This window comes from Lentinus tigrinus (genome assembly GCF_003813185.1).
Source record: "Lentinus tigrinus ALCF2SS1-7 unplaced genomic scaffold L226scaffold_17, whole genome shotgun sequence".
NCBI lineage: Eukaryota > Fungi > Basidiomycota > Agaricomycetes > Polyporales > Polyporaceae > Lentinus > Lentinus tigrinus.
The window spans coordinates 120,666-145,673 of NW_027137926.1; the positions used below are offsets into that span (position 1 = coordinate 120,666).

The 25,008-nt window shown below is 58.5% G+C and overlaps 9 protein-coding genes across 9 annotated transcripts; 6 read left to right on the top strand and 3 right to left on the bottom strand.

The window, feature by feature from the left end:
* The first annotated feature begins 123 nt into the window (after positions 1-123).
* On the top strand, positions 124-1,491 carry L226DRAFT_100257 (uncharacterized protein). Its single transcript, XM_067672053.1, has 3 exons — positions 124-238; positions 374-712; positions 770-1,491. Exons 1-3 carry the CDS (start codon positions 187-189, stop codon positions 1,096-1,098), a joined length of 720 nt encoding a protein of 239 aa, XP_067534046.1. The 5' UTR covers positions 124-186; the 3' UTR covers positions 1,099-1,491.
* Positions 1,492-1,873: 382 nt separating this feature from the next.
* On the bottom strand, positions 1,874-3,720 carry L226DRAFT_536158 (uncharacterized protein). The gene is made up of 7 exons (XM_067681052.1): positions 3,485-3,720; positions 3,157-3,218; positions 2,995-3,101; positions 2,870-2,937; positions 2,488-2,805; positions 2,359-2,436; positions 1,874-2,290 (listed from the first exon to the last, which is right to left on the bottom strand). The coding sequence occupies exons 1-7, from the start codon at positions 3,587-3,589 to the stop codon at positions 2,276-2,278; spliced, it is 753 nt and encodes a 250-aa protein (XP_067534047.1). The 5' UTR covers positions 3,590-3,720; the 3' UTR covers positions 1,874-2,275.
* A 514-nt stretch (positions 3,721-4,234) lies between these two features.
* L226DRAFT_510257 (uncharacterized protein) lies at positions 4,235-5,487 on the top strand. Its single transcript, XM_067678251.1, has 6 exons — positions 4,235-4,386; positions 4,440-4,613; positions 4,667-4,760; positions 4,833-4,957; positions 5,018-5,163; positions 5,215-5,487. The coding sequence occupies exons 1-6, from the start codon at positions 4,284-4,286 to the stop codon at positions 5,371-5,373; spliced, it is 801 nt and encodes a 266-aa protein (XP_067534048.1). The 5' UTR covers positions 4,235-4,283; the 3' UTR covers positions 5,374-5,487.
* Positions 5,488-5,652: 165 nt separating this feature from the next.
* Positions 5,653-8,003, top strand: L226DRAFT_536159 (cyclase-associated protein). Its single transcript, XM_067681053.1, has 9 exons — positions 5,653-5,784; positions 5,849-6,134; positions 6,207-6,431; positions 6,488-6,573; positions 6,624-6,729; positions 6,785-7,067; positions 7,120-7,217; positions 7,276-7,399; positions 7,462-8,003. Exons 1-9 carry the CDS (start codon positions 5,741-5,743, stop codon positions 7,779-7,781), a joined length of 1,572 nt encoding a protein of 523 aa, XP_067534049.1. The 5' UTR covers positions 5,653-5,740; the 3' UTR covers positions 7,782-8,003.
* A 254-nt stretch (positions 8,004-8,257) lies between these two features.
* On the top strand, positions 8,258-11,638 carry L226DRAFT_546437 (uncharacterized protein; the record flags this gene model as incomplete). Its single annotated transcript, XM_067682425.1, has 17 exons — positions 8,258-8,299; positions 8,365-8,779; positions 8,849-9,119; positions 9,173-9,314; positions 9,366-9,719; positions 9,964-9,982; positions 10,039-10,075; positions 10,165-10,217; positions 10,271-10,412; positions 10,465-10,571; positions 10,629-10,780; positions 10,830-10,859; positions 10,913-11,099; positions 11,152-11,170; positions 11,227-11,314; positions 11,377-11,534; positions 11,602-11,638. 17 exons carry the CDS (start codon positions 8,258-8,260, stop codon positions 11,636-11,638), a joined length of 2,253 nt encoding a protein of 750 aa, XP_067534050.1.
* An 82-nt stretch (positions 11,639-11,720) lies between these two features.
* L226DRAFT_536161 (uncharacterized protein) lies at positions 11,721-14,274 on the bottom strand. The gene is made up of 2 exons (XM_067681054.1): positions 12,525-14,274; positions 11,721-12,464 (listed from the first exon to the last, which is right to left on the bottom strand). The coding sequence occupies exons 1-2, from the start codon at positions 13,980-13,982 to the stop codon at positions 11,913-11,915; spliced, it is 2,010 nt and encodes a 669-aa protein (XP_067534051.1). The 5' UTR covers positions 13,983-14,274; the 3' UTR covers positions 11,721-11,912.
* A 108-nt stretch (positions 14,275-14,382) lies between these two features.
* On the top strand, positions 14,383-15,573 carry L226DRAFT_536162 (ubiquitin-conjugating enzyme). Its single transcript, XM_067681055.1, has 10 exons — positions 14,383-14,455; positions 14,506-14,518; positions 14,584-14,616; positions 14,664-14,726; positions 14,783-14,860; positions 14,940-15,017; positions 15,110-15,137; positions 15,194-15,264; positions 15,319-15,374; positions 15,434-15,573. Exons 1-10 carry the CDS (start codon positions 14,442-14,444, stop codon positions 15,444-15,446), a joined length of 447 nt encoding a protein of 148 aa, XP_067534052.1. The 5' UTR covers positions 14,383-14,441; the 3' UTR covers positions 15,447-15,573.
* A 1,061-nt stretch (positions 15,574-16,634) lies between these two features.
* L226DRAFT_536163 (uncharacterized protein) lies at positions 16,635-22,802 on the top strand. Its single transcript, XM_067681056.1, has 8 exons — positions 16,635-17,116; positions 17,213-17,338; positions 17,410-18,286; positions 18,344-19,780; positions 19,834-21,758; positions 21,823-21,960; positions 22,021-22,234; positions 22,294-22,802. Exons 1-8 carry the CDS (start codon positions 17,103-17,105, stop codon positions 22,525-22,527), a joined length of 4,965 nt encoding a protein of 1,654 aa, XP_067534053.1. The 5' UTR covers positions 16,635-17,102; the 3' UTR covers positions 22,528-22,802.
* Positions 22,757-23,509, bottom strand: L226DRAFT_553631 (uncharacterized protein; the record flags this gene model as incomplete). The annotated part of the gene is made up of 5 exons (XM_067682941.1): positions 23,346-23,509; positions 23,162-23,292; positions 23,011-23,095; positions 22,851-22,939; positions 22,757-22,781 (listed from the first exon to the last, which is right to left on the bottom strand). The coding sequence occupies exons 1-5, from the start codon at positions 23,490-23,492 to the stop codon at positions 22,757-22,759; spliced, it is 477 nt and encodes a 158-aa protein (XP_067534054.1). The 5' UTR covers positions 23,493-23,509.
* Positions 23,510-25,008: the final 1,499 nt, after the last annotated feature.

Genomic DNA, 25,008 nt, shown 5'->3' on the forward strand with positions numbered 1-25,008 from the left:
GGGCAAGCAGGCGCATCCGAAAAGTCGGGGGCTTGGCGCGGGCGGGCCGTTCAGCCGTGCGCCCCAGGACACTGCCAGGACACAAAATTGGTTGACCCTGACAGCGCAATCACAAGCCCTTCCCCGCATCCTCTGCGTCTGTACAGTCCTCCTCCTCCCCCCACTCTCCGCCAGCAGCCAGCAACAATGGCGGGCCTTCGCATGAGCGTCGTCGTCAGCGCGACCGCCTTTCTCCTCGGTACGCAGCCCCCCTTGCGCCCCCGCGCCTCACGCGCACAGGAAGCTGACCATCTCCTCAATTCCATCCGTTCCTGCATTCCCACCCACCGCGCACGACTGCTCACCCTCCCGCCCCCACGCTCGCATTGAATAGGCCTCCTTTTCACCCACTGGATTGCCGACTCCGTCACCCTGTGGAAGTCCCCCGAGACGCAGACAGACAGCAGGCTCTGGACGGCTGCGACCTACTATGCCGTGCTCATGCACGGCGTCCCCCAGCTGACGTACGTGTACGGCGCAGTCGCCGCCCTCGGCGGCGTCACCATCTGCTGGAGCCTGCGCGACGGCAACGCGGGCAACCTGATGTTCGACGGTGGGAGTATATGTGAGTCTATATGGCAATCCAACTCCTTCTCGTCCGCTGAGTTCCCGCCCCGCGCGCCAGTCCTCTACCTCGTCGCGATAGCCGTATACGTCTACCGCGTCGTACCCAGTGCGTTTCCCTCCTATTTTGACCGCACGCGAGCGCACTCACAGCGCGAACCCGCAGACCTCGTCACCAACTTCTCCACCCTCCCACTCCCCTTCTCGACCCAGACGCCCGCTGGGAGCCTCCCCGAGTTCCCAGCTACACTGCGTCAGCCGGCGCTCGAGCTCGCCTCCTCCCACCTCGTCTGCAGCGTCGTCCTCACCGGCGTCCTCGCTCTCCAGGCCGGCCGCTGGTGGGCCGAGCAGGCAGACGATGACGATGATGACGGCGAGGCTGAGGTCGACGACAAGGGCGCAGAGACAAGCCCGGAGACGAGTGCAGAGACCGACCGCGCAGAGCCTGAGCAGCTCCGCAAACGCGAGAAGGCGAAGGCGAAGGCGAAGGCGTGATTGCTGCCCGCCCTCGCCCCAGCCCCAGCCAACTGCAGGCTGCTTGGTCCCTCCCGCTTAGAGCAAGCGGGGAGGAGACCGTCCCTTCCTCCGCTAGCCCTCTCGCAAAAAGTACTTACGACGCGACGACGACGACGATTTCTGATGACCGGCCGGTGTATATACTGATACGGACTGGGCTATCTGGATGAAACGGAGCACCAGCATTGGTGCGGTATCGCTCTCCCGCGGCGGAGAAAGCACTCGTGGACATTCCTCTCTGTGTTCCGGCGTCACTATTGTATACTTTTACGGTCTTCGTGCTATCCACATCGCAGGTTCAACCCTCTTCGCCGCTTATCTCGCCTGCCACAACCGAAGAAAAATCCTATCGGTCATCCCTTAGGTCGGAGCATCTCGGTGGACAGAGACCCTTCATCTAGACGCATGCAGCGAACGAACCACCGAGGAATAGTGGTGATATCTGAATTGTGGCCGGATCCCGGTCATGTCCTCCTCGAGACGGGTATGTCACTTGAGACGCGCCAACCCTCCTCAGAGCGCCCATGGGTCTCGTGAGTAGCCCTGGACTGGCCGCCAGCCTCTGCTTACCGCAGACAACAGCCTCGTCCACCGTTCTCTATCTCACGTCTGCCACAGGGACATAGCCTCGGCAGTGTCCCGACGTTCTGTGTACGGCCCAAAGTGACGTTGATGCCGCCGTCCCAAACGAATCCCCATCCGGGCATTGTGATTACTAGCAGAACGACCGCACGCACACGCACCAAGGTCTCTTGCCGTCATCAGTCAAAGCACCAAGTTCACGCAAAAGGAGTGAGCCGTACAGCAGACAGTCCTTTCGACTCCCTATATGTACAACAAGAGATTAAGTTACCGGACGCGAGGAGAAGGGGCTCTAAGAAGATAGGTAGTCCATACGGTACGCGTGTATATGTCACGACTGGACGCCCCAGCGTGGTTACATGATACATGATAGTACATACGGTGAGGAGTAGTCGGCAGGAGGACGCCCCAGCGCACGCAGGTTAGGCAGGCATACATACATAATCATAGGCGGAGGCAGGAAACAGGATTCAAGACGACGAGACGAGACAAGACGGACGGACGAGACAGACAAAACTAGCGCAGACGACAAAACAACGACAAGTAGGACGGGATAGGATGTGGCTGAGGCGCACTACTTCTTCGCAGCCTGTCGAGTATCGGTCAGTTAGGATCCTGTTCCCATGCCACAGGTCAGTCAATGTCAAAGAGACCCACCTTGGCACTGCGAGAGCTGGTCTTGCTGGCCGACGTGCGGGAAGTGGTCTTCTTGGCGGGAGCCTTGCCCGTCGCAGCCTAATATACACCGTGAGCACTTTCCTACCACCAAGAAATCTCAAGACCTGCCTTCTTCGCAGTGTCCCGTCTGCTTGCAGTGGTCACCTTCTTGGCGGGAGCAGCCTTCTTCGCAGGAGCCTTCTTGGGAGCGGCAGCAGCCTTCTTAGCAGGAGCAGCTTTCTTGGGGGCTGCGGACTTCGCGACGGTCGACTTTGCGGGGGCGGCCCTCTTGGTAGTGGCCGCCTTCGCAGTGGGCTTCTTAGCAGGGGCAGGCTTCTTAGTCGCCGCCGCCTTGGTCGTGGTGCTTTTCGTGGTGCTCTTCGCAGGAGCCTTCGCTTTAGCGGGAGCCTTTGCAGTCTTGGAAGCAGGCTTCGTGTCAGGCTTGTTCTGCGTACCCGATTACTACCGACGGACACAGCCACGGATACGCAACGTCCGTGCGCAGACTCACCTCCTTGGTCGCAGACCCTTCTGCCGGACGCTGGTTCTTAGGCGGGAGCTTCACGCGCCCCGAGGGACCTAAGTGTATGCGGTTACATCGAGGCGGTCGTTAGGTAATGAGCGCGGGAAACTTACCCTTCGGCAGGACGAAGACCCCCTTCTCAGCGCCGGCCTGAATGGCCTTGCTGAGCTGGGTGACCTGTGCGTTGCCGATTTCAAGCTTGTACTTGTCCTCGACATACCTGTATAACAGTAAGAGTCAGAGAGGGACAGGGCCGACGCAGCCCAGACACATACTTCTTGATCTGGGGGCGTGAGACACCATGGCGGGCATCGTCCGGGTGATCAGCGATACACTCCTATAATACGGACAGAACAGAGTCAGTTCCTTTGTTGCATGCACTATAGACACTCCAGAGCCAGTCAAAGCAGCTGCTAGTTGTTGCCAAGCCGAGAGTTGAGCGGACGTTGGACATAACGGGCGGAGGTGGCGCGGGGCGGGGGCGATGCCCTGCACCCTACCCCTTTTGGCCCCCGAAGTCAACCGGGCCCGCCCCGTGACGACGAGCACAAAAGCAACGCGGCGAGCACTTCAGATACGCCCTGGAGGATCGTCAGGACCAACCTTGATCATATCCTGCCAGCTCGGGTGAGTGGGGGCGGCCCGGGAGGCAGCAGCCTTCTTGGTGCCAGCTGATTTGGCAGCGGAGGACTTCTTTGCAGCAGACATTGCGCCTAGTGGTGCTAGAAAGTGATAAACTGGTGATAGGAACCTTGAGGGAGGCGCAAGGAGGCGGGGGACGAGGACGGAATTTGTCGCGCGGAACGGGGGCGGGGGATGGTGGTGGTACGGGATGAAGAGAGGTCGTTCAGACTCCGAGGCGCGTCCAACGGGTTCAACAAACTGTAATCGTGTGTCACGTGAGACTCAATCTCAGGAACGGGGCAATGCGCCTTTGCCACGAGCAGCGTAGCCATCTGGACGCTCCAGAGGTAAAGGTAGAGGTCCTTTGGGGAGGCTACCACTGTTTCTGGGACGAAAGAAAGAGAAAGAGGTCGGGGACGTCGAGTTTTGGGGTTGCTGCGGTTGTAGAGGAGCTGCAGAGCTTTCCTATGGATAAAATTTTCTACTTCAAGCTCATGTACGCGTCATACGGAGTAATTGAGGTGCTACAGCAGTTGTTTTGGAGGTACGGCAAGTGGGTGTATTAAGGTAAGAGCAAAAGTGCGCCGTCCCGCAAGGGCAGCGTTCCACAGCGATTTCCTTATACGGACGCGTCTCGCGCTGAATCTCGCGCCAGATCTCAGCCCATCAGCACGTGCCTGTGACGATGCGTATCCTGCGCAGGCGCCAGCACTTCGAATCCTTCGCAGCCCGGACTCTCCTCAGCCTCCCAGCTTTCGCGGATTACGGCGACGACTTCATGAGCAACACTCAGGCTCTCCTGGCTTCAGCTCGTTCCGCATACCGCTCGGCGCTGCGGGCTTCAGCCTCGACGTTTTCTGGGGACCCTGTCGTGCGCAATGGTGAGCGTGTTCTGCGCATGCGTGTCAAACCTGCGCTCACCACGTTGTTTCAGCATTTCGCTTCAAGATTCGTAACGAGGTCCTGCCGTACGGCCCCAATGTTGACCCGAAGCTGCTGGAAGAAAAGGTCACGTTGGTGAGGGACATAGCTGATGTTCTTCGGAAGAATATCGTACAAGCTCGGAAGGTGGAGGAGGCAGCGGGGCCGGAGGCGAAGGAGCGATGGGGTACGTGACCTCAAGTTGGGCTGGCACACATTCCGGATATTGATGCTATACAGAGTTGAACATCACCGAACATACGGAACTCGGTTCGAACGAGACCATCAAAGAGGCGAAGACGATGTCCAGCCGCAGTGCGAGGAAACAAGTCAAGTGAGTCAGCTCCGAGATGCCCTATATCCGCTGCTTGACGGTCCTGATCCAGGTGTTGTCAATCATGACCAGTGACGAGCAGTCTCCAGAGTCCGGTCCGAGCGTACCACGTTTCTACTCTCAGCTCAAGAAGGCGCACAAGGACCGTGTCGTTCCGGAGCTCAAGGAGGAGGATCTCGAGGAGTCTTTTGTCCGAGGTGCTGGGTTATCCGTGCTTGTATCGTATGCTCTGTTAATGTCATGCTGTCTGCTCACAGGAAGCGGTCCCGGCGGACAGTCCGTGAACAAGACCGAGAATAACGTTCAGCTCCTGCATAAACCGACCGGGATACGAGTCGCGTGCCAAGAAACGCGCTCCTTGAAGCAAAACAGGAAATTGGCCAGGAGGATCCTGCTTGATAAGGTTCGCCAGGCGGCCTATAACAGTAGCCTCGGCGCTGAGATTTCTACACAGTTGGATGCGCTCTATAACCCCGGTCTATCCAAGCAAGAGATGCAGAAAGCCAAGCAGATAGAACGTGAGCGACGGCGGAGAAAGAAGGCGAAGAAGAGGCTTCGCAACAAACAGAAGGGGGCTTCTGAAGCCGAGGATGACATCGAGGAGGATGAGTAGCATTCTGTTCCAGAGCAGCGTAGTAGTTTGGCCTCAGCAACTTAAGCGAGAGGCTATAGTATGAGCTCCCTAGTCTTCGAATGTGGCTCGGCGACTTCAATTGTATATGCCGTGAATGTTCTGTAGCTCTGCAGCACGGCACTGAGTGACTGAGCTTGCATACTGACATGGAAGAACTTCAAGAAGGAGCAGTCAGTGCGCCTGCTGCGGCCTTCGATCAAAGTCGGTCTGTTCCGGTGCCGCCACGCGTTGTGCACAGCGAGCAACGGGCCGCCAGCTTCACTGTCAGACTCACTGTTCCCGCTTGCCTGTTCTCCAGAACTCCCTACGCTCGCTATCCACAACGCAGTCTTACGCACAAGCACCCATGGCTTCCGGTGGCCTGCACTCGCTCGCCACCATCATCAAGAGGTGCGTCCTTGCTTCGGGATACGCGTCCCAAGTGCACAGCTTCACGACTCCTCCGTCGGTGCAGGCTCGAGGCAACGACCTCGCGGCTTGAGGACCTCGCAGCCCTCGGGACGACCTATCTGCCTCTGTCTGCGCAAGGCGCAGCCTCTGCGATCACCTCTCCTGCGTCCGCGAATGCCGAGCAGCCGACTCCTGTCCCACCTCCCCCGCCCCCGCCCGCTGCTGCTGCCGCTGTACCCGCGGAGGACCCTAGGAGCGTCGTTGCATTTGATGAGCAAGTCATCGAGGGGAAGCTGAAGCCGTTCGTGGAGCTCACCAAGGGCTTCGCGAGCCCGTCCGTCATCGAGCAGGTGCGTATGATTGTCTTTGATCGATGCGGGACGCGTCACTCATGCATACTTCGCGGCGTCTCGTCTGTGTAGGTCGGGTTGGTCGAGCAAGAGTTCAAGGACCTCCGCGAGCTGCTGCTCGTTGCCGGGTCATGCAAGAAGCCCGACCAGAGCGAATTCGAGAAGTTGTTGGGCCCTCTGCAGAAGGATATCGAGGCGATCACTCGGGCGAAGGAGGCTAACCGGAAGGATCGGGAGTGGTTCAACCATCTCTCGACTGTCGCGGAGGGTGCGCCGTGTGTAGGGTGGGTTACAGTGGTGAGTACCCCCTGGCGTATACATTCAAGTCCCCTGTCCGACCTCTGGACGTCCAGGAACCGAAGCCTGGGCCGTACGTTTCCGAAATCAAGGAGTCAACGCAGTTTTACGGCAACCGCGTCATCAAGGAGTTTAAGGAGAGGTATGTATGATCAGACCCTCTTGGTGATTGCGACCGACGCGCTTCCCCAGGGACCCCAAGCATGGCGAGTGGGTGAAGGGATACATTACGCTTCTTGAGGAGCTACGCAAATACATCATGGAATATCATACCACTGGCCTTGTCTGGAATCCCAACGTAAGGCTGAGTTGCGTGGATCAATTATGTTCGGTTGGGCTGATACTTCGCGCAGGGAGTTTCTGTGTCTCAATTCAAGTCGTCTTCGAGCGCTGCACCAACAGCAGGCGGCGCACCCCCACCCCCACCACCTCCTCCACCCCCTGTTGCTCCACCTCCTCCGCCTGCCGGTGCGGCCGCACCTGCCGCTGGCGGTATTTCGGCGGTATTCGAGCAGCTCAATCGCGGCGAGGAGGTCACGAAGGGCTTGCGCAAGGTTGACAAGAGCGAGATGACGCACAAGAACCCTGCTCTCCGAGCCGGCGGTACCGTTCCTGCTACTGTGTCTTCGCCAGCAGGCAAGTCTGCGTTCCTGATCTCTCAGAATCGATGTCTTGACATAGAGAATAGCTCCAGCAGGGAAGCGCCCCATCAAGCCCAGCAAGCCACAAGCACTCATGGGCAAGAAGCCTGCGAAGTTCGCGCTCGAGGGCAATAAGTGGATGATTGTACGTGCCAAGTGTCCTTGACCCCTATAGGAGGTCCACTTATACTCCGGGTCCACAGGAGTACCAAGAGAACCAGTCAGCCCTGACTGTCGATAATGTCGAGATCAGCCAGACTGTAAACCTGTTCGGCTGCAAGAACACGACGGTCATCATCAAGGGCAAGGCCAACGCGATCACGCTTGGTGAGTTGTACCCAATCGCCGATCCATGCAGGCTATCTCTGACCTGGTCGGGATGCCGTCAGTGAACTGTGTGAAGACGAGCGTGCTGGTCGATTCAGTCATTTCGTCGGTGTCGGTGACGAACTCGCCATCATTCGCGCTCCAGATTACCGGCAAGGCGCCGACGATTCAATTGGACTCGACCGATTCTGGGCAGATCTACCTCTCGAAGGAGTGCCTGGGCGTCGAAATCACGACGGCGAAGTGCAGTGCCATCAACATCAGTCTGCCGGTTGAGGGCGAGGAAGATGGCGTGTTCAACGAGCACCCTGTGCCGGAGATGTTCAGGACGACGATTGTTGACGGGAAGTTGGTGACGACCGCAGTGGAGCATGCAGGATAGACGAAGACATGTGGTGATGCACGGCTTCGCTTGGCCTGCGGTTGCAAGCGCACTTGGGAACTTGGATTGTCTTGTGGCTGGACCTATATTCTTACGCTACTCACGAACGAATGACAATTGTCGGGGATCTCTACCCTTGTCGCGGACGATTACGGTGAATATTGTGAGGAGAAAGAGTTTAGCCGGCTCATGGACGGATGAGTGCGGACATGAAGGGCTTTGAGGCGCACCCCTAGGCCAGGGTTATGACTAGTCGGTGGTTGTCGGACAGTAACATCCGTTTTGGCAGCAGTGTTGCAGTGCTAGGGCGGCAGTGTTTGCCGAATAATAATCTCATCAGCTGCTCGTCCTCCGAACTCTCCCTCGTCCCCTCCTCCGCCTCTCCTTCTGCCCCCACTGCTTCCGAATCTCTTTCTGTGCTGGGCCTCGTCCTGACCCTCTAGCGACACACCGACGCGCGACCCCCGCAACAACCTATGGATAACCCAGGATGGCACGCATTCCACCGAGCAAACAAGGCAAGTAGTGCTGTGCGCGCCTAGCGAACTTGTCTCCGTTGACCTCGGTCGCGCGCACTGTCTAGGATGAAGCTCGCTGGAGCATGCCTCACAGAGGCCCCGACGGCAGGTTTCAACCTGTCGAGGAGGTCGGCCCCATGGCTGAGCCCTTTGTCGGAGGCTTCCTCCCGCCCCCGTCCCCCAACCCCTCCATCCGCGGCCCGCCACCCCCACTCCCGCCCAAGGATGCATCGTACTTCCGCACAGACGGCCGCGTTCCGAGCAGCGCGAGCTGGCAAGAGGTCTCCCGCACCGAGTCCACGCTCTCCGGCACCGCCAACTCTACCTACTCCATGTTCGCCAACATGAGCGCGGTCGAACGATCCCAGCACCTTCGCGTCGCCCGCATGTCCCCGTATCTGCAATTTATGGCAGGTCCGCTCTTGCGCTACGACACCGTGGACGAGCACGGAGTGTGGCGCGGCGCGGCAATGATAGTCAGTGAGTACCCTCTCTCGAAGCTCACACACGGAACGCGGCGGTTGCTGAGCAGCGCGCGCGTGCGTATAGCCGCGGATGCGGGCTCCGTGTACGAGCCCCTTCCTGTTCTCACATACAATTGGGATCCCAATTTCACCCCGAACGGAAAGCTTAAGCGTCATGTGTCCACGCGCACCCATGGGAGGTCGTTTGACCTTGCGCCGCACCCCTCTGACCCACTCTCTACGGTTGCGCCCGCGTCTCCTACCAATGGCGAGCAGAATGGCAATGGCTTCCATGCAAATCTTGAGCAGCGGCGCGTCGAAGGGAAGGAGCTTTACGTGTATTACGGTAATGGCGGGTGAGTTCCTTTCGCTCTTGTCTCAACGCCGGCTTGTTCAGGCTTCCGTGCAGGACGTTCACGTTCTGGCGGTTCATGATTGAGATACCCCTCACCTCGCACGAGATGAAGATCAACTATACCATCAACAATGGCATCGAGCTCAACTTTTATGTGCCGGGCCGTAATCAGAACATGCGCTGGGCCGCGTATTCAGTGCGTACGCCCGCATGTTCCGTACCGCTCGATCTCACTAATCCTGTCCAGTGTAACGGGTTTAGTGCGGGTGTTAACCCTGACGATTTCCGAGGACCAGGGTTCAAAAGCGGCTATGATCCCGTCTGGATGGATTTGCTCGCACACCATGCCGAGGAGCCGTTCCATGCACTGATGGGCGGTGGTGACCAGCTGTACTGCGACAGCATTATCCGGGAACCAGAGTTGCAAGACTGGGTCACTCAATTGAAGCCAGACGCCAAGAAGAATTATCTCCTCTCTGACGAGATGCGGCTCGCAATCGACCGATTCTTCTTCAACCATTATTGTCAGTCATTCCGGAGCGGCGCGTTTGCGCGAGCGAACAGCACAATGTACGTGATTTCATCTCCGTCATACGGCGCCGTGTATGCCATGTTGACGTGATCCGGAGCGCAGACCGATGTTGAACATGCTTGGTACGGCGTTCTTCCACTTACATGGAGCAATCCTGCTGACTTTACACCCATTATAGATGACCATGGTGAGCAGACTCCGATAAGACAGTTTTGTGTGACCGGCTGACATGACATGCGTAGACTTGGTAAGCTGAGCGGGATGGGTGCTCGTGTAGTACTTGGCTAACCTTCCTTGATCTGCCGCTGTGAAGATCGATGGATTTGGAAGTTGTCAGTGTTTCGCCTCCGCATACACTGCTGCATTGACTTACGGACAGCCCCTGTAGATCCTGATGACCTCATGCGTTCGCCGGTGTTCAACTAGTGAGTATACGGTTTACGTGTGGAAGATCAAACCACCCTCTGACAGCTCGGCGACTTCCGTGGTACCTTGCTACCGCAACCCTTTCCAGCATCGGTTCACGAGGGTACTTCTTCTTTCTCCTGTTTCAATGCTTCATCAACGGTAGGTCATCACCGATTCCACTGCGAGGTCGCAGAAGACTCACCCGAAACCAGTCGACGTCGATGGGAGGGATGATCGTCGACATCCGTTTAAGTCACTAATCATCGGCGGTGACGGGCCCTATATCCCATACCCGTCACACTCGTTCTTGTCGTGGCTCGGCCCTCACGTGCACATGCTGCTCTTGGACTGCAGGTATGTGGCGATGATAAGCTCAGACGAAGCGGTTTGCTCAGTTGTACTGCAGAGCGGAAAGGAAGAAGGACCAGGTATGCAGCCAACAAGAGTACAAAGCGGTATTTTCCCGGCTGGCCGCTCTTCCCCGCACAGTTGAGCATATGGTCATCCAAACGGGTAAGTGTCCTCCTGTTTGGTACTGCGCTTCATCTCATGTCTGATGCACCATTGTAGGCATTCCTGTGGCATACCCTCGTATGGTGTTCCTGGAGTCTGCATTGGATTCCAAGCTCAACCCCCTGGTCGCCCTTGGGAGGAGCGGTTCGATGGGTCTGTCGGGATTTGTCAACAAATTCAACGCCGACGCGGAACTGCTCGACGACCTTGTGAGTCGTTCTAGCTCCAGTAATTGTACGCCACTAACTCCCGTCTCAGAATGACCACTGGACTGCCAAGGCGCACAAAGTACGGTGATTTTCTGTCACCCTATACATATGCTGACTCTGTGGTGTCTGCAGAGAGAGCGGAATTGGTTGATCCTTGAGCTGCAGAAGTACGCAAAGGCCCAGCACGTGCGCGTCAGCATCGTGTCGGGCGACGTCCACTGCGCTGCTGTCGGGCTGCTCAAGACCTTCGTCAAGGAAAAGAAGAAACCGGACATTCCTCCGCCACAGGACCATCGTTACATGGTCAATGTTGTGACTAGTAAGTCCGCCATCTACAGTGCATGAGTCGAGCTGGCTGACATCACGAACAGGTGCTATCGTGAACACTCCGTAAGTAACGACGCGGGCTGAGTGGTACGAAGTGTTTACTTACACTGATGTTATAGTCCGCCAAACGGCGTTATCACCATGGTCTCAACGCTGGCGACGAAAACACACCGGACGCTGCATCACGCAGATACCGACGAAACCATGGTACGAGGCTGCTCCTAAATGTAATCTCGTCGTCTGCTCATTCCGACTTACCATATGCGCAGATCCCTATCTTCGAACGCGACCCTGATGGGTCAGCGCCGAAGAGCAAGTACATCATGGGCCGGCGCAACTGGTGCAGTGTCAATTGGGATTCTCAAACAGGTGACCTCGTCTGGGACATCCGCGTCGAGATTCAGAAGGGCAACGGACAGACATCTGGGTGCGTACGCTCTCATCGTGCGCCGTTTCTCCTACAGCTCACGCGCTCACGTCTACTTACCTCCCAGATACATCGTCCGCTCCCCGCCGCCTCGCTGGAACTGAGTGCCGAGTGTTGAATGCTGCATACTCCCCTTCACACTATCCTTATGCCTGATACCGCTCGTCTGCCTCTCCTTTGCAACGCTAATACGAGCATGCTAATCTGCGCTTCTGCTTCCTCTTATACCCCACTGTATCTACTACTCATTCCGTGTAATGCGCAGTCTGCCATTCGTGGGCTTTGCCTACAACACAACCCACCAGAACACAAAATCCAGACCCTAGCTACGAGCTACATAATATTGCGATTATACAGATAAGGGGGTGTACGCTACTGCTATGAGCGCCGCACGGCATAAGTGTACGCAACGGCCTCTTCTATTGGGTCCGCTTCTGCAAGCTCGACGTCCCCATCTGTCTCCATGCCAGCGTCCTGGGGGTCATGAGGGACCAGATCCGCGAGCTCATCGTCCGTATTATACGCACTAGTGTCCCCATAGCCAGCCAGTCCGGCGATCTGCGCATCAATACTGGACGCAACCGTCGGCGCGGGCGACGGTATCCGCTCGCTGCCCTCGCGCAGCTCCGGGGTGGCCAGCTCGCGGACGTTCGGCACGCTCGCGCTGCTCGGGATGATCATCGGCGGGGCGTAGCACTCGCCCAGGCTGGCCGAAGACTCAGCGCGGGGGAACGCGCCTAGCGTCGGGCCGGGGGTAGGGGCGGGCGAGAACGGAGTGTGCTCGGGCGCGGTCTTCGCGCGTTTGTGCGAGCCCGTCTCTTGCACCTTGTGCGCGACCTTGCGTTCGCGCCGTGTGGCGGCATGCACTTTGCGCTTCGCCTTTTCTTCGTCTGCCTTCTCCTGCTTTGCCCATTCTGCCTGCAGCGCTGGCTGCATGGTCCCTAGGTGTCAGGGCAGCTGCGGCAGCATAGAGGGAAGAGGAGGACTCACCAGGTTCTTCTTGGCCTCGATCTCCTCCTGCTCGTCCATCGCCCACTGCTCCTGCATGAACTCTGGGTACCGCTCGCACGCCGGCCGCCACGTCCGCTTGCTGTCTGGTATGGGCTTGATATCCGCCCCGGGGTTCGCTACAACAGCGTCGATGTCCGGCGGCGGCGTGAAGATAAAGTCGGGTCCAGGGTTGATCTGCACCTGCGCCCCATTGAAGAGCGAGATGAACGGGTAGTAGCCGAGCGTCCCGTCGTCGAACGGGTTCTCCTTGTGCTCCCGCAGGCCTTCCCTGTTCACGCGCTTCTTCTGCTCCGCCTTGCTTGGGGGCGTCCGCAGAGGGAGGAAATCGTAGAGGTCCTGAAAAGCGATACCCTGGGATTCGCCGTTGATGAAGAATGCTATGTACGACTCGGGTCCAAGAGTCGGGACAGGGCGCATAGGCGTCGTCTCAGGCACTCCGCCCTTCCCGCGCCCGGTCGAAGGCAAGTTCTTGACCGTCGCGCTCTTCTTCGTCGACGACGGGAGACTCTTCGTATCCGTCGCCTTCGCGCGGTCGCTCGCACCCATGAGCGCAATCATCTCCTTCGACTGCGCATACTCCAGCGACTCGAAGTACTCCTGGCCCTTGAACTCGATCGCGATCCGCTCGCGCTTGATGCGTGCCGGGTCGTACGGGTCGCGCTTGTCCGGCTTGCGGCGCGGGGGCAGGCAGATGTACATCCCGACGACGTCCCCGGTCTTGAACGGACGCCCGTACGGCCGCGGGCGCGAGAGGTGCACCTTCTCCCCAGTCTTGTCGCGCATCGCGTAGCTGTACCCGTCGTACCCCGCCGGCGCGTTCAGAGGGGCCTCGCGCCGCGCCCAGCCGAGGCGGACGTGGCTGCCCTCTTTGCGCTTCAGTCCGGGGGCTCTGTCGCCCGCCCCGAGCTCGATCTTCACCTCCATGTACCATCTCCCCTCGCGCATGGGCGCGTTGCACCGCGCGCTCCGGAACCCCTTCTCGCCTTGCAGCCCGAGCCCTTCTGGAGTGACGTGTATGAACGGGCTGCGGTCCTCCCAGGAGATGCGGAAGGATGTAGGTTTGGACTCGATCGTGCGGAAAGGGGATGCGCACTCTGGCGGACAGACGCCGGCAGGCATGTATCTGAAGTTCATGCGATTGAAGAGCGGCTCTGTAGTGTAGAACCGAGACCCAGGTGCAAGAGGCACGAACTGGGGGTGCCGCGAGATCACCAGGCGCGGTCGGGAGGCGAGGTCGGCATGGCGGTGGCTGAGGACGAGGTTTTCTGGCGCCGGGGTCGCACCGGGGTCAGAGGGAGCGGGGGAGGAGGCAGCTGCGTGGGCAATCGCGGCATGCTTGCGTTTGCGGCTCGGTTGAGGGTGGTGATGTGGGTGCACGGGGAGAGAAGGAGGGGTGGCAGTTGCGGGAGGGGATGTTTCGCGGGATGCGACCTCCATAGCGAGCCTTGTCAAACCGCCTGTTGGCTAGATGCTTCCCAGTAACTGCAGGACACTCACGAGTCAGCTGAGGTACAGTATATCCCTGTAAACGGGTCCAATGACCTGGCTGTATAGGTGGGATTCTTGGAATGAAATGGGGCACCGGACGGCGGACGTGTCAAGGTGGTTGTCTACTCGAGATGGCGAGCTGGGGTTCCGTAGGACTTAGAGAGTGGTCGTAGATGCTAGGAAAGCTGTTTCGCCACGAAATGGGGCAGCTGGGAGTGCTGGAGACGGTGAGAGGACAAGGAATGGTGTGCTGCAGAGCGCACGCGAGACGAAGAATGCAAGCGTGGAAGCGCCGACGCGTGACGCGCGGGTGGCTCAGCGGCTATGCGGTCCGATTCCCCCTCCTCTGCTGCAGCTCCCACTCCGCCACTCCCTCAGGCTGCACCCTCTCCTCGCCAATCGCCAATCATGACTGCTTTGCGGTAAGTCAGAGCGAACTTTGTGACGAGACCGTATGCTGAATGTCTCGCAGTCGAATCCAGAAGGTATCGCCCGGGTAGCTAAGCATGGCGTCCTCAGCCACAGTGCTAATAGGGTCGTGTTGGTGTAGGAACTGAAGGATATCAACAACAACCCGCTCGAAGTAAGACTAACCGAAGTATGATGGATGCATGCCTGATAGCGATGTAGGGCTTGACCGTCGAAACCGCGGAGGATAACATGTTTGAGTGGAAGTGCGCGATCAAGGCAGCAGTAAGTCATCCTTGGATCGGTAGCGAAACATCATCCATACGCACACGCTCGCACAGTCGAACAGCCCGTATAAAGGTGGAACCTTCCATTTTACCCTCACGCTCCCCGAGAACTTCCCCTTCAAGCCGCCATCTGTATGTCCACCCTACCCCGTGCTGCCCGCGTTGCACTCATCGGACATTGTCCGCTCATCGTGCGCAACGTCGCTATTAGGTCACCTTTACGACCAAGATCTACCACCCCGGAATCAACGAGGAGGGCCACATCTGTGTGCCTGTTCTGCGAGATCAAGTGAGTAACTCGTGTGCCCCACGTTCCGCGTCGTACCATCCCCGTCGACTGCAGTGAACGTATATAGATATAGAGCTGACTTGCGCTTCCAGTGGAAGCCGACTGTGACGCTATCGTCTGGTAAGTGGTGTTGGCAGGCGGAGGAGGTGAGGAGTAGATTGCTGATCCGGCTGCAGTTTTGGCGACCATCCAGGACAAGCTGAACAACCCCAGCCCCGACGATCCGTTTGAGCCGGATATCGCGGCGGTGTGTGCAGTTCACTCATCTATGTGTAAGAAGGTTGCTGACACGATCGTGCAGTTGTTGAAGACCGACGAGGCCAAGTTCTTGGCGACGGCTAAGGAGTGGACGAAGAAGTATGTCTGCCTCCTGATTGTGAGCTTCAGAGCATCGTACTGACGATTTTCCATCACAGGTATGCACAGTAGTGAAGGGCGTTACATGGTCCATACAACTACTGGTCCTGAGTGGTTCGACTCGCGGATAAACGGCAGATTCAGTTTGTACAGTACTCTACAGCGTGACCAAAGAATTCAGCGTGTTCTCCTGACCTACATACGAGCGGACGGCTCTTCAGTTTCACCAGAGCCGGACGTCCATCTCAGTTCCTTGACCGATAACCGACCACAGGCCAGCCACGACCTGGGGTGGTTTCTTGAGAGAATTCGGATCACCGGTGTGCCTAGGAAGCCTCGCGGGATCATCGTGTACTCGGACTAGCGTCACGATCGGAGGATGGCAGTAGGATCCCTGCGGTCTGGGCTGTGGTGGCGGGGTTAGCACACACCTCGAGTATTACGCCACCATCCACCAGGACCACGCACTTCGCGGGAACGCTAGCGCTGGCGCTTACCAAGTCGTAGGGTGGTTCGTTCCGGGTGTCGAAGTTCTGTACGCTCATTGGGCATAGACATTGATTAGCCTGGCACATGTTGATGACCGGGAATCGAGGCTCTGAGATAGTCCAGGCTCCTGCCAGCCGCAATGCTTCTGAAGACGCAGGCTGGAGAGCATGTGAGCACCCGTCGGGGAGCTGTGAGGTAACTATTGCATCAAGAATAGAAGGTATACTGCACATTGATAACCAGGAGGCGAGGATGGGGGCGAATAAATGTTCTCCATCGGATCGACGGTGGTTTACGTCAAGTGACATGCACTGATGATTGAAGAATCACGCAGATCTAGACTTTGTGAGACGATATGGATGATTATAAGAAGAAGTTTACCCAGCTGCTCAGGAGCTCACGGGGATATTGCAGTGCGTGAAAGCGGCAGGTACAGTGCGGCGGTGGTTTGTCAACTACTACGCTTGCCATATAAGTATAGTACGGTCGATCGAAGATCGGTCCCTTACAGCGGGGGGACCCCGTAAGCAGATGGCACCGTTGCTGGTGACCGGCTGGCAACTGACTACGCATGTGGCGGCTCTCGAATTCTTGTGGCATATGCTCAGGTCCGCAGCGGTAAGCAGAAGAAGTTGAACAGTCCGAGCTACAAGGAACGGTACCTGGAGAGCTGAGATTGAGCGGAGGAGGACCCCGAAACCCGCAAATGGCGCGCGAGATGGGCGAGACCCGCAGCGGGCGATTCAGCAAGCCACAGCCTGAGCAAGGTTTCCTCAGCCGTCGCGCTCTTCTTGTCTCTGCCTTGTCCTCTCGCACTCGCGCGTGCCCCGTGGTCCTCGTTCTTGTTGCACAACGTCTGGCAACTGTTGTCTTGTTCCGGCAAGCTCAAGGCATCCGTTAAGGCCGGCAGGGAAGAAGGCCGCCCTGATTAGGCTTCGCACCTCCAACTCGTGTCCTACACGTTGCTCGCTCCTTCCCCCATCCCCGACTCCCTCCGCCACGACCAGCACTAGTTCATCTTTCAGCTCGCATTTTCTGATAATCTGATTCTCTTGCTATATTCTTCTCGCGCGCTGCTTGTTGTTGCCGATATCTCCTTGGCCCACGCTCATTTCCCGGCCGTCATCCCCGCACTGAATACGCGAAACGTCAGATCGCGTTTTTCCCGAGTCACGCCCACCCAACGTGTTCGCAACGAGGCTATCGAATCGAGGGACCCTCCTTGCATAGACAATTGCCATGCATCGCTTCCGGTAAGCATGTCCCCAGGTCCTTCCTAAGACCACAGCTCTAAGACCTTCGCCATCCTATCTCCATCCCTCGCCCACTCGTGTTTTGCGTCCTCCTAGCAAAAGATCAGACGCAAGGCGTCCCCTGGGCATTGAAGCAACAGTCTCCGTCAGCACCGACACGCACGACGTCCTGCCCTCCTTGCCCCCAGCGAGCGACTTCCGCACATCGCTGATATTGCCAGAGTGCGTCCTTGCTTCTTCTTCCCGCGAGTCTATTCCCGCTCACTCCGCCTCCACATGCTCCATTGGTACAGCCTCACCCGACGCTTCAGCGTGCTTCGAAATTCGTCCGGCGAGCCTCTTGGGCTCGATGAGCTGAAGAGCAAGTTCGCAGAGCAGCGCGCGCGCGGCTTACAGAACCAGGTCACAGAGGAGGAAGAGGATATGATTCTAGAGGCGCTTGGGCGATTCCACACCAGGAGTCGGTCCCGAAGCAAGCAGCAGCAGCAGAGCGGATATGATGACAGCGAGGCTCGGGCGTCCGGTGCTGATGCGGAGGATGATGATGCGGACCCCCTCCGCCAGTCGGTGCGCTCTTCTAACTCCGTCACGAGTCCTTCCCTCCACCCCGCCCCTTCCATTGCTTCCATGTCGTCCACGAAGGGCTCCCAGACAAGCAGGCGGATGAGCAATAACCTGTTCGGCTCTGGGAAGTTCCGCGACCAGGCGTACTTCCTGCGCACCACGAATCCCCGTCGTGGTGGACGTGGTGCAGGCCCGATCGCGCAGTCAGACTCGAACGCAAGCATGAGCACGACGGAGAGCAGCGCGCGGCAGGAGATCAGTACGTCCATGTACTCCGACAGCCAAAGCTTACGGCCGACGACACCAGAGGGCAGCTCGTACACGTTTTCAGGATCTGCACCGTCCAGTCCTGGAAACGCGAGTACGCTCTCTAAAGATCGCAGCTCGCGGTCTATTCTTGGAGACCAGCAGTCGGATTACTCCAGTTCGTTCAGCAAGAGGCTGTCCAAGGCGTTGTCTCCAGAAGGCGCACTCAGGGCCTCGTTGGCTTTCGAGCAGGCGATCAGGGAGTTGGAGGAAGAGGATGAGATTGTCATGGAGCGGTCGCCCATCGCCCACGTTCCTCCAAGCACGATAAACGGCTCGCTATCAGGCATAAACACCGCGGTGAGTACTCCTCGAGATGACCTCATGCATCTGCTCAACCGCGACCCGCCTCTCAAGGTCGAGTCTGACTCTTCCTCACCTGCTGTTTCTCCGGGCGACTACGAGCCCGGCACCGCCCTGTCTTCTGATGACCCTGTCGCGGCCGATGAAAGCCAGCGATATTCTCCTCATCCTGCTTCCCGCACAACGTCCCCGACCCCTCGTCTACCTGGTTACATCCCAGGCATGCCACGGCCGATGACGCCTCGCGAGACCTCCTTCGACCCGGAGGATCTCACACCATCCGCTACTCCGCGTGCGACTTCGCCTCGTCTTCCCGGCATAAATACCCAAGGCTCCCCATTGATATCCCAGATTACGTCCAGCATGTACCGAAGCAACTCGAGTGCGTCCTCTTCATATCAGACTAGCCGACCCATATCCCCTGCCGCCTCAACCCCTCCCCTTTTCTTCAACCGTTCCATGAATGGTCGCTACACACCCGAAGAGCGCCAAAGGAACGTGAACAAACAGTCTTCGCCGACCTCGGATACCGCGGAATCCCCCGTCCTAGGACGACGACGTCCCATCTCTCCGCTCTCTGGTCCTGCGTACCAGCCACTCACCAATCCCTCCTCCCGCCCTTCTACGCCGTCGAACGTGACGTGGAATATGTCTAGCAGTCCCAACGGTACCCCACAGAAAGGGCACGGCCGAAATGGGAGTGTTGTCACGCACAGCCGTAGTGGCAGCACCACGAGCATCAACGACCAACCCGCCGACGCTCTCGAACGGTCCAAGTCCACGAGCCGGTCCCTGAGATCGCCCGCGCTCCCAGACTCTCCCTGGGTTGACGCCGGCAATGGCTCCGTCATCGGCACGTCAGACTATCGCCCGCCCTCCGCGATGTCTGGCATGGAGCTCGGCTCGCCCATCCAGGTCGCGAGCCCTCTGCGTTCGCCCACCCCTACACACAACGGCACACGCTCACCGACATCGCCGGCGTTCACTGACGTGAGTGGTGTGGGTGGCACGAACGACGACGGGCGTAACCCGAGTCGGCGGTCCTCGAAGCAGACGCAGCAGTACCACAACTCCAACACGTTCTCCTTCACCCCTCCGAATGCCCTCCTCTTCTCGCCCATCGCGAATTCGTCGCGGTCGTCGCTCGAGTCCGCGGGGTCGAGCTACCACACGTGGGACGAGGACCACAAGAAGGACCGGCTGTATGACTTCTTCAGCAACCTTGACCCGGACAGCTCCCCTTGGCACGACATCTCGGACAAGTCTGGCACGTCGACTGCGGGGACATCGCCGTACGATGCGACGGAGACCGAGGACGCGGTACGGAGGGAGATCGGGCTGACAAAGGGCGACTTTGTGGCGATCCAGGACAAGCTCGTGGGTGCCGCGTTGACGAAGGCCGCGACGCCTGAAAACCGTCGGGCTGGGTCGATACGCAAGCGGAGGCCGTCTACGTCGCAGTCGAACTACTCGTTCACGGGCGAGAGTAGGGTACGTGTCATGTCTTTGGCCTGTTACTTGGGATACTAATACTGGTCTGGCAGGCCGTTAACTCCACGCCGCAGCCCCAGCCGCAGCCTCAGGCGCAACCTTCAGCGACTTCGCGTGCAGCTACGAGCGACCAAGTCGCCAAGGCCAATGCACTGCTGAATGCCGTCGTAGACAGCATTGAGTCTCCTAGCATCCGACAACCCCAGACGCTGCCTCCGGAGGAGCCTACCTTGGTTGTGCCTGCACTGACAGATATTGAGCAGTCGAGCCCTATGCGACGCAACAGGGCTCTGGCAGAAGCTCTCTTCGGTGCGGAAGATCACCCGAATGCATCTGCTCCTCCGCAAATCTCCATCATGCCTGACATGACTTCGGACCCCGACGACGACGAGCCCATCCAGCCAACTCTCTCGCCCATCAAGCCATTGCAGACGCCGAAGCGTTCGGATTCTTTACGCCATGCCAAACAGGCCAGGTCTCCGATCTCGCCCTCTGTTGCGACAATGCCAACCAGCCCCGGGGGCCTCTTGTCCCCGCTCTCTCCGACGTCGAACATGAACCCTGTTGAGCTCGCGCTCGAGGTGCAGCGGAGAGCGGAGGCGGCGACTGCAGCTCTTCGCAAGTCGCCGTCCATCCCGAAGATGAACGACGGTACGGGTACTCTCCCGCGCAAGCGCATCAGCCCGAACAAGATCTCTGCGCCTACGCTCGTGTCAGCCTCAACTAGCGTCGATGCGATTCCACTGCGGTCTCCCACCCCCGCGTCGCAACACGGCTCAAGCAAGATCGGGTCGCGGTTCAAGAAGCTGCGTGGAACGATCCGGGCGAAGCACCCTATCCCCAATGGAGAGGAGGTCACCCCGTATCCTTTGGACCTGCGAAGCCCCCAGGGTACACATCATCCAGCTGGCAGTTCGCCCAGTCTGGCACTACGCACTGATCCCCTCCCCCTCGTGACCTCGCCAGGTTTGATAGAGCCTCCGCGCATCAAGGCTCCTGCACCACTGCCGAGCCCTCCTGCATCTGCAACGCCCGGTCTGAAGGGTTTCATGGCGCGCTTCCGCAAGCAGCGCGCTGCTGCTCCCGAGCCGCTTGCGCCGGCCTCTCTGGCTGCTCCCTCACGACATGGACCTTCTGCTTCCAACTCTGCCACGTCGGCATTGTCGTCAACCTCCTCTGGGTCTTCGCCTGATCATCCATATGGCCCCATGCCGCATTCCGCGCCCGCGTTGCAGACCTTCTTCAGGAGCACGAGTCCGATACATCCTCCCCAATCGCCCACCCCGAGACCACCAGACTCGCACGCGCGGGCTCCATCACAACCGCGCTCCGACGAGGATGCACTGAAGCAGCTGTTCGATGCCGCGACAAACCTCGGCTTAGACCAGGCTGCGCTCAACGACCTCCTTGCGCGCTCGCCTTCCACGTCTTCGCGGTCCACGGCGTGGACGAAGCTCACGAGGGCGACCTCCCCCAACGAGAGTCGCAAGAGTCAGGTGCCTGTGATTCGTGGACGAGCCACTCCCGAAAGCGTTCGGTCGCCTGTCTCCGAAGGCCGGCCTAGCGTCGATGGCTACTCTCCCAGACCGTCTGCGGAGCTCAAGTCGCCCGGGCGCAAGAGCCTCGACACGCCTCAGCGTCCTCGTCAGCAGGCGCAGCAGCAGCCACATGCCACCGCGAATGCGATCGTGCGACGGACGATCATCTTTGCGTCCGATTCGAGGGCATCGACCATGGACCTGAGCGCTCTGGTCCGGAAGCAATCTGCGTCTCGTCGCCGTGCCTCAATAAGCTCGAACCGCTCCGTGCATGATCGGGTGCCTACTCCTCCACCTCCACATCGTGGTACCGGCCGACGCTTCTCGACCGACGCCTCTCCGCCTGTGCCGCAGCTGCCGCAAGCCCTGGCTGTGCAGAACGAGAGCATGCTTGCCGTGCCGAGTCCAGTGGAGAAGTCCAGCTCCGCATACGACTCTCTGTAAGTAGCCATATCGTTGCTCTGTGCCAAGTATAGCTCACCATGCACCCGCCCTGATCGCCAGGTACGACATGTATTCCGGCGACAACAGAGGGCAGCACCTCAGTGCGGAGTCACCCGGTGGTGCACCTCCTCACGACGCAATCCCCGAAGCAGGTCAGGCGCTCGAGGTGATCGAGATGGCCAATGGAGAGACGATCTGGTATGTTCCATCTGCGCTTCCCTAGTGGGTCGTGGGTTGCGGTCTCACACTACTCTTCAGGTCGATCGTCAACGGCCTTCGAGATGACGACGGGGAATCTTTCTATGGCGACCGCGCGAGCTTCTACTCCGAGTACTCCGTGAAGGACGACAGCAATGTGAAGTTGTTCTTCAAGGAACACGAGCGCAAGTCGTCCAAGGGCAGCGTCAACTCCTTCCTGTCGCGCAAGAAATCACAACAGCAGCCGAAGGGCTCCGCACGGCCCGAGACGAAGGTTCGTTTCATGTCGTGTGCGTTGGAGTCGGGAGCTTTGGTGACTCAGCCGCTCTGCAGGTCTTCTTCAGTTCGTCTGCACAAATAGGCCGCCTGATAGAGAACCTTTCACGCGGCATGGATGCTGGATCCTTCAACATTATGCCAGGTGCCGCCGCCGCGACCAGTGCTGGCGCTCGCGCCCCGAGCCATCCTGGACACTCTGTCTCGTCATCTCTCGGCTCACAGGCCGACATCAGCTGGACAGTCGAGGAGAGGCTGGAGCACATGCTCGGGTCCATGGGGGCCAGCTGATCACCAATCCTTTGCTCACACTCACTTTGCTTTCTGAACCATCTTCGCTGTGATTTATACTTCCTATCGGGTTACCAGTCATCTTTCGGGGCTCGTGTTCATATTTGTTGCGCTCGTCCATCGTTATTGCACTCACTGTTATGCTCTGGAGAACCAGCCTCCATCTCTATGCTAGCTAATACATCCTGTGGTCCGTCGTATCTGTCATACCCCGCTCGTCTCCTCATGCTTACATCCCCCGCCAGTCTATCCATCTGTTCAGACAGAGTGCCACGAGAGCGTCGCGCAAGAGCGGTTCTTCATGGAACGTGTACTTCAGGTACGCATAGGCGCGTCCCATCTTGGGCACCTCCCTCGGGGTCGGGTCATAGGTGGCGATCCTCGCCGTTGTCTCCGGTCTGATTGAGATTAGCTTCAAGACTCGTTAGCTCTAACACCAGGCACCTCGACAAGGACAGGTGTCGAGTATCAACTATTGCGCACCTCATAAGCGTAAGGTTGTCGGTTCCCGAGTCGGCGCCATTCGAAAAGCTCATTGCCCGCTGTGTGGCTCCGAAACTGTCGGGCGCTGTCACAGATCAAGGTAAGTCCGACAATGTATCGCGCTGTCTATCAGACAAGTGAAGACACTGACGTGCTTGTAGTGCCGTGGGAGACGAAGTCTGCCATCGGAGTAGTCCTCTCCGTGTCCCTGAAAACGGACCCGAGGTGGACGCCCATAGCCCAATCAAGGAGGGCGACCTCGGTGTGTTCGTTGAAGGTGACCTGACGGTCCCGCCGTTCAGTCGTCCGTTCAATGATGGACGAATCAAGCGTACCGTTGTGCGGGTGCCTTGGGGTAGGTCGACGGTCTCGAACTTGTAGACGACAGGGGCGTTGTTGTGGTATCCGATGGCTACGCACTTGTGGCGAGGGTCGCCTTGGCCGGTGAAGAACAGCTCGTTGACGATCCCGTTCTGGTCCATCTAGACGACGGTCGAGAGCGAACTCGGTCGAGCAGAGAGGGAATTGCTGACCTTTCGCTTTCTGGGACACTCTTTATACAGGGAACGACAGTATGCCAATTGACATCACGAGACAGTGCGTCATCGCAGCTCTGCCACCATGTTGCATACTTCATTTAAAAATCGCAGCACTGGCATCGATGTGTGATCGTGTCTGCAAGCAGCACATGTGCTACACGTCCGCGGCACTAGTAGGCTGGCGCTCACGAAGGTTCACGCGGCGAAGCCCGTTGGCCTCGCGAACCTCGCAATGTGGGCCGTACAGAACTCCGGAAGAGGGCTCGAGAAGGAGGGTGGGGAAGTGGTGGCCCGTTCTCGCCAAACGGTTAATATAGGCACATACCGGCGGAATCAACGAAGACAAGCACTCCGCACGCAGATGACGACCTTGCTGACTTCGGCTCACCCGTGCTATCTTTCGTCCTGTGGATATTCTCCCGCAAGTCATGCATGACACTTGTACCAGTGCATCGCCTGATGCATGCTTGTCAGGACTACAGCCCTCGGATCTATCTGGTCCTGGGAAGATGGCCTATGAGTGGTCCCTCATTCTGTGAGGTCCAACAGAGCATGCGGTCGGGTAGCGTCGTCGCAGCGAGCGTCGACAGCGACCGATGCAGCCACCGGGGATGTGGACGTAAGCTTGTGTCAGTTCTGTGTACCTATCGTCAACCCGCGGCCTGTCGAGCGCATCGAGGGGTGCAATGAAGACGCGGCCGCGACGTCTGAGGTAAGCAAGTGGTCCGGAAGCACGGCTGATTGGCCAGGGTGTTCATGTGTCATTATCGCAGAACATCTCGCCCACCCGTTCACCTACCACTCCTTCCCACCGCCAGCTCCTTCCGACAACTTCTGGCGCTGTGCTGATGGTCTCCTCCAAGTACTCGCGCTGCGCAGCATTCGGCGAGAGAGGGGTCACCTTCTGCCGACTGTCGTGTCCTGAGGGGCGTGGGGACGGCGACTACCCTGAACGCTGACGCTCCACCGTCGGAGCCCGACCTGGGGTGGAGGGGTGCGTGAACGTGCCCTCTGCGCTCGTTGTGATCAGCGACACGTCAAGGCCGCATCGCTGATCTCCCATGATCGAGGCGTCGCGGACAGAGCGGTCGCCTCGTGGACTTGTGCTACCGTGTATTTGGCCTTGCATGGGTGAACTTGGGGGCCGAACCGGGCCAGCATCCGAGGGCACTTCGGCTACCACACTTCCGTTATGTGACCTCGCTCGCGAAGGACGCCAGATGGGTCGGCGTCGAAGGACGTTGTCATCATACTCGTACACCTAGGTATGTCACGACCTCAACCGCATTGCCTCGAATATCCCGACAATTGCGCTGATATATGATTCTTCAATTCAGTCCATCCAACAAGGGTTCCTGGTGAACGGTCCGACCGTCATGGTGGCGACTTTCCCGAGCCTAGACCAACAGGTTCGGGTTCTCCGGACTTCTTTCAGTCTTACCGGGAGGATGGCGAAGAC

Excerpts from the sequence above, each read along its gene's own strand:
- L226DRAFT_510257 (XM_067678251.1), top strand. The coding sequence starts at position 4,284 with ATGAGCAACACTCAGGCTCTCCTGGCTTCAGCTCGTTCCGCATACCGC. Across the intron at positions 4,614-4,666 it reads GGAGGCGAAGGAGCGATGGG|AGTTGAACATCACCGAACAT; the intron begins GTACGTGACCTC and ends GATGCTATACAG. Across the intron at positions 5,164-5,214 it reads GGAGGATCCTGCTTGATAAG|TTGGATGCGCTCTATAACCC; the intron begins GTTCGCCAGGCG and ends ATTTCTACACAG.
- L226DRAFT_100257 (XM_067672053.1), top strand. The coding sequence starts at position 187 with ATGGCGGGCCTTCGCATGAGCGTCGTCGTCAGCGCGACCGCCTTTCTC. Across the intron at positions 239-373 it reads CGCGACCGCCTTTCTCCTCG|GCCTCCTTTTCACCCACTGG; the intron begins GTACGCAGCCCC and ends CGCATTGAATAG. Across the intron at positions 713-769 it reads CGTCTACCGCGTCGTACCCA|ACCTCGTCACCAACTTCTCC; the intron begins GTGCGTTTCCCT and ends GCGAACCCGCAG.
- L226DRAFT_536162 (XM_067681055.1), top strand. Across the intron at positions 14,617-14,663 it reads TCAACAACAACCCGCTCGAA|GGCTTGACCGTCGAAACCGC; the intron begins GTAAGACTAACC and ends ATAGCGATGTAG. Across the intron at positions 15,138-15,193 it reads GACTGTGACGCTATCGTCTG|TTTTGGCGACCATCCAGGAC; the intron begins GTAAGTGGTGTT and ends ATCCGGCTGCAG.
- L226DRAFT_536163 (XM_067681056.1), top strand. Across the intron at positions 21,759-21,822 it reads AGCTCCGCATACGACTCTCT|GTACGACATGTATTCCGGCG; the intron begins GTAAGTAGCCAT and ends CCTGATCGCCAG. Across the intron at positions 22,235-22,293 it reads CCGCACGGCCCGAGACGAAG|GTCTTCTTCAGTTCGTCTGC; the intron begins GTTCGTTTCATG and ends GCCGCTCTGCAG.
- L226DRAFT_536159 (XM_067681053.1), top strand. The coding sequence starts at position 5,741 with ATGGCTTCCGGTGGCCTGCACTCGCTCGCCACCATCATCAAGAG. Across the intron at positions 5,785-5,848 it reads CTCGCCACCATCATCAAGAG|GCTCGAGGCAACGACCTCGC; the intron begins GTGCGTCCTTGC and ends CCGTCGGTGCAG. Across the intron at positions 7,068-7,119 it reads TACTGTGTCTTCGCCAGCAG|CTCCAGCAGGGAAGCGCCCC; the intron begins GCAAGTCTGCGT and ends CATAGAGAATAG.
- L226DRAFT_536158 (XM_067681052.1), bottom strand. The coding sequence starts at position 3,589 with ATGTCTGCTGCAAAGAAGTCCTCCGCTGCCAAATCAGCTGGCACCAAG. Across the intron at positions 3,102-3,156 it reads TCACGCCCCCAGATCAAGAA|GTATGTCGAGGACAAGTACA; the intron begins GTATGTGTCTGG and ends ACTGTTATACAG. Across the intron at positions 2,938-2,994 it reads GGTCTTCGTCCTGCCGAAGG|GTCCCTCGGGGCGCGTGAAG; the intron begins GTAAGTTTCCCG and ends GCATACACTTAG.
- L226DRAFT_536161 (XM_067681054.1), bottom strand. The coding sequence starts at position 13,982 with ATGGAGGTCGCATCCCGCGAAACATCCCCTCCCGCAACTGCCACCCCT. Across the intron at positions 12,465-12,524 it reads TCGAGGCCAAGAAGAACCTG|CCAGCGCTGCAGGCAGAATG; the intron begins GTGAGTCCTCCT and ends GGGACCATGCAG.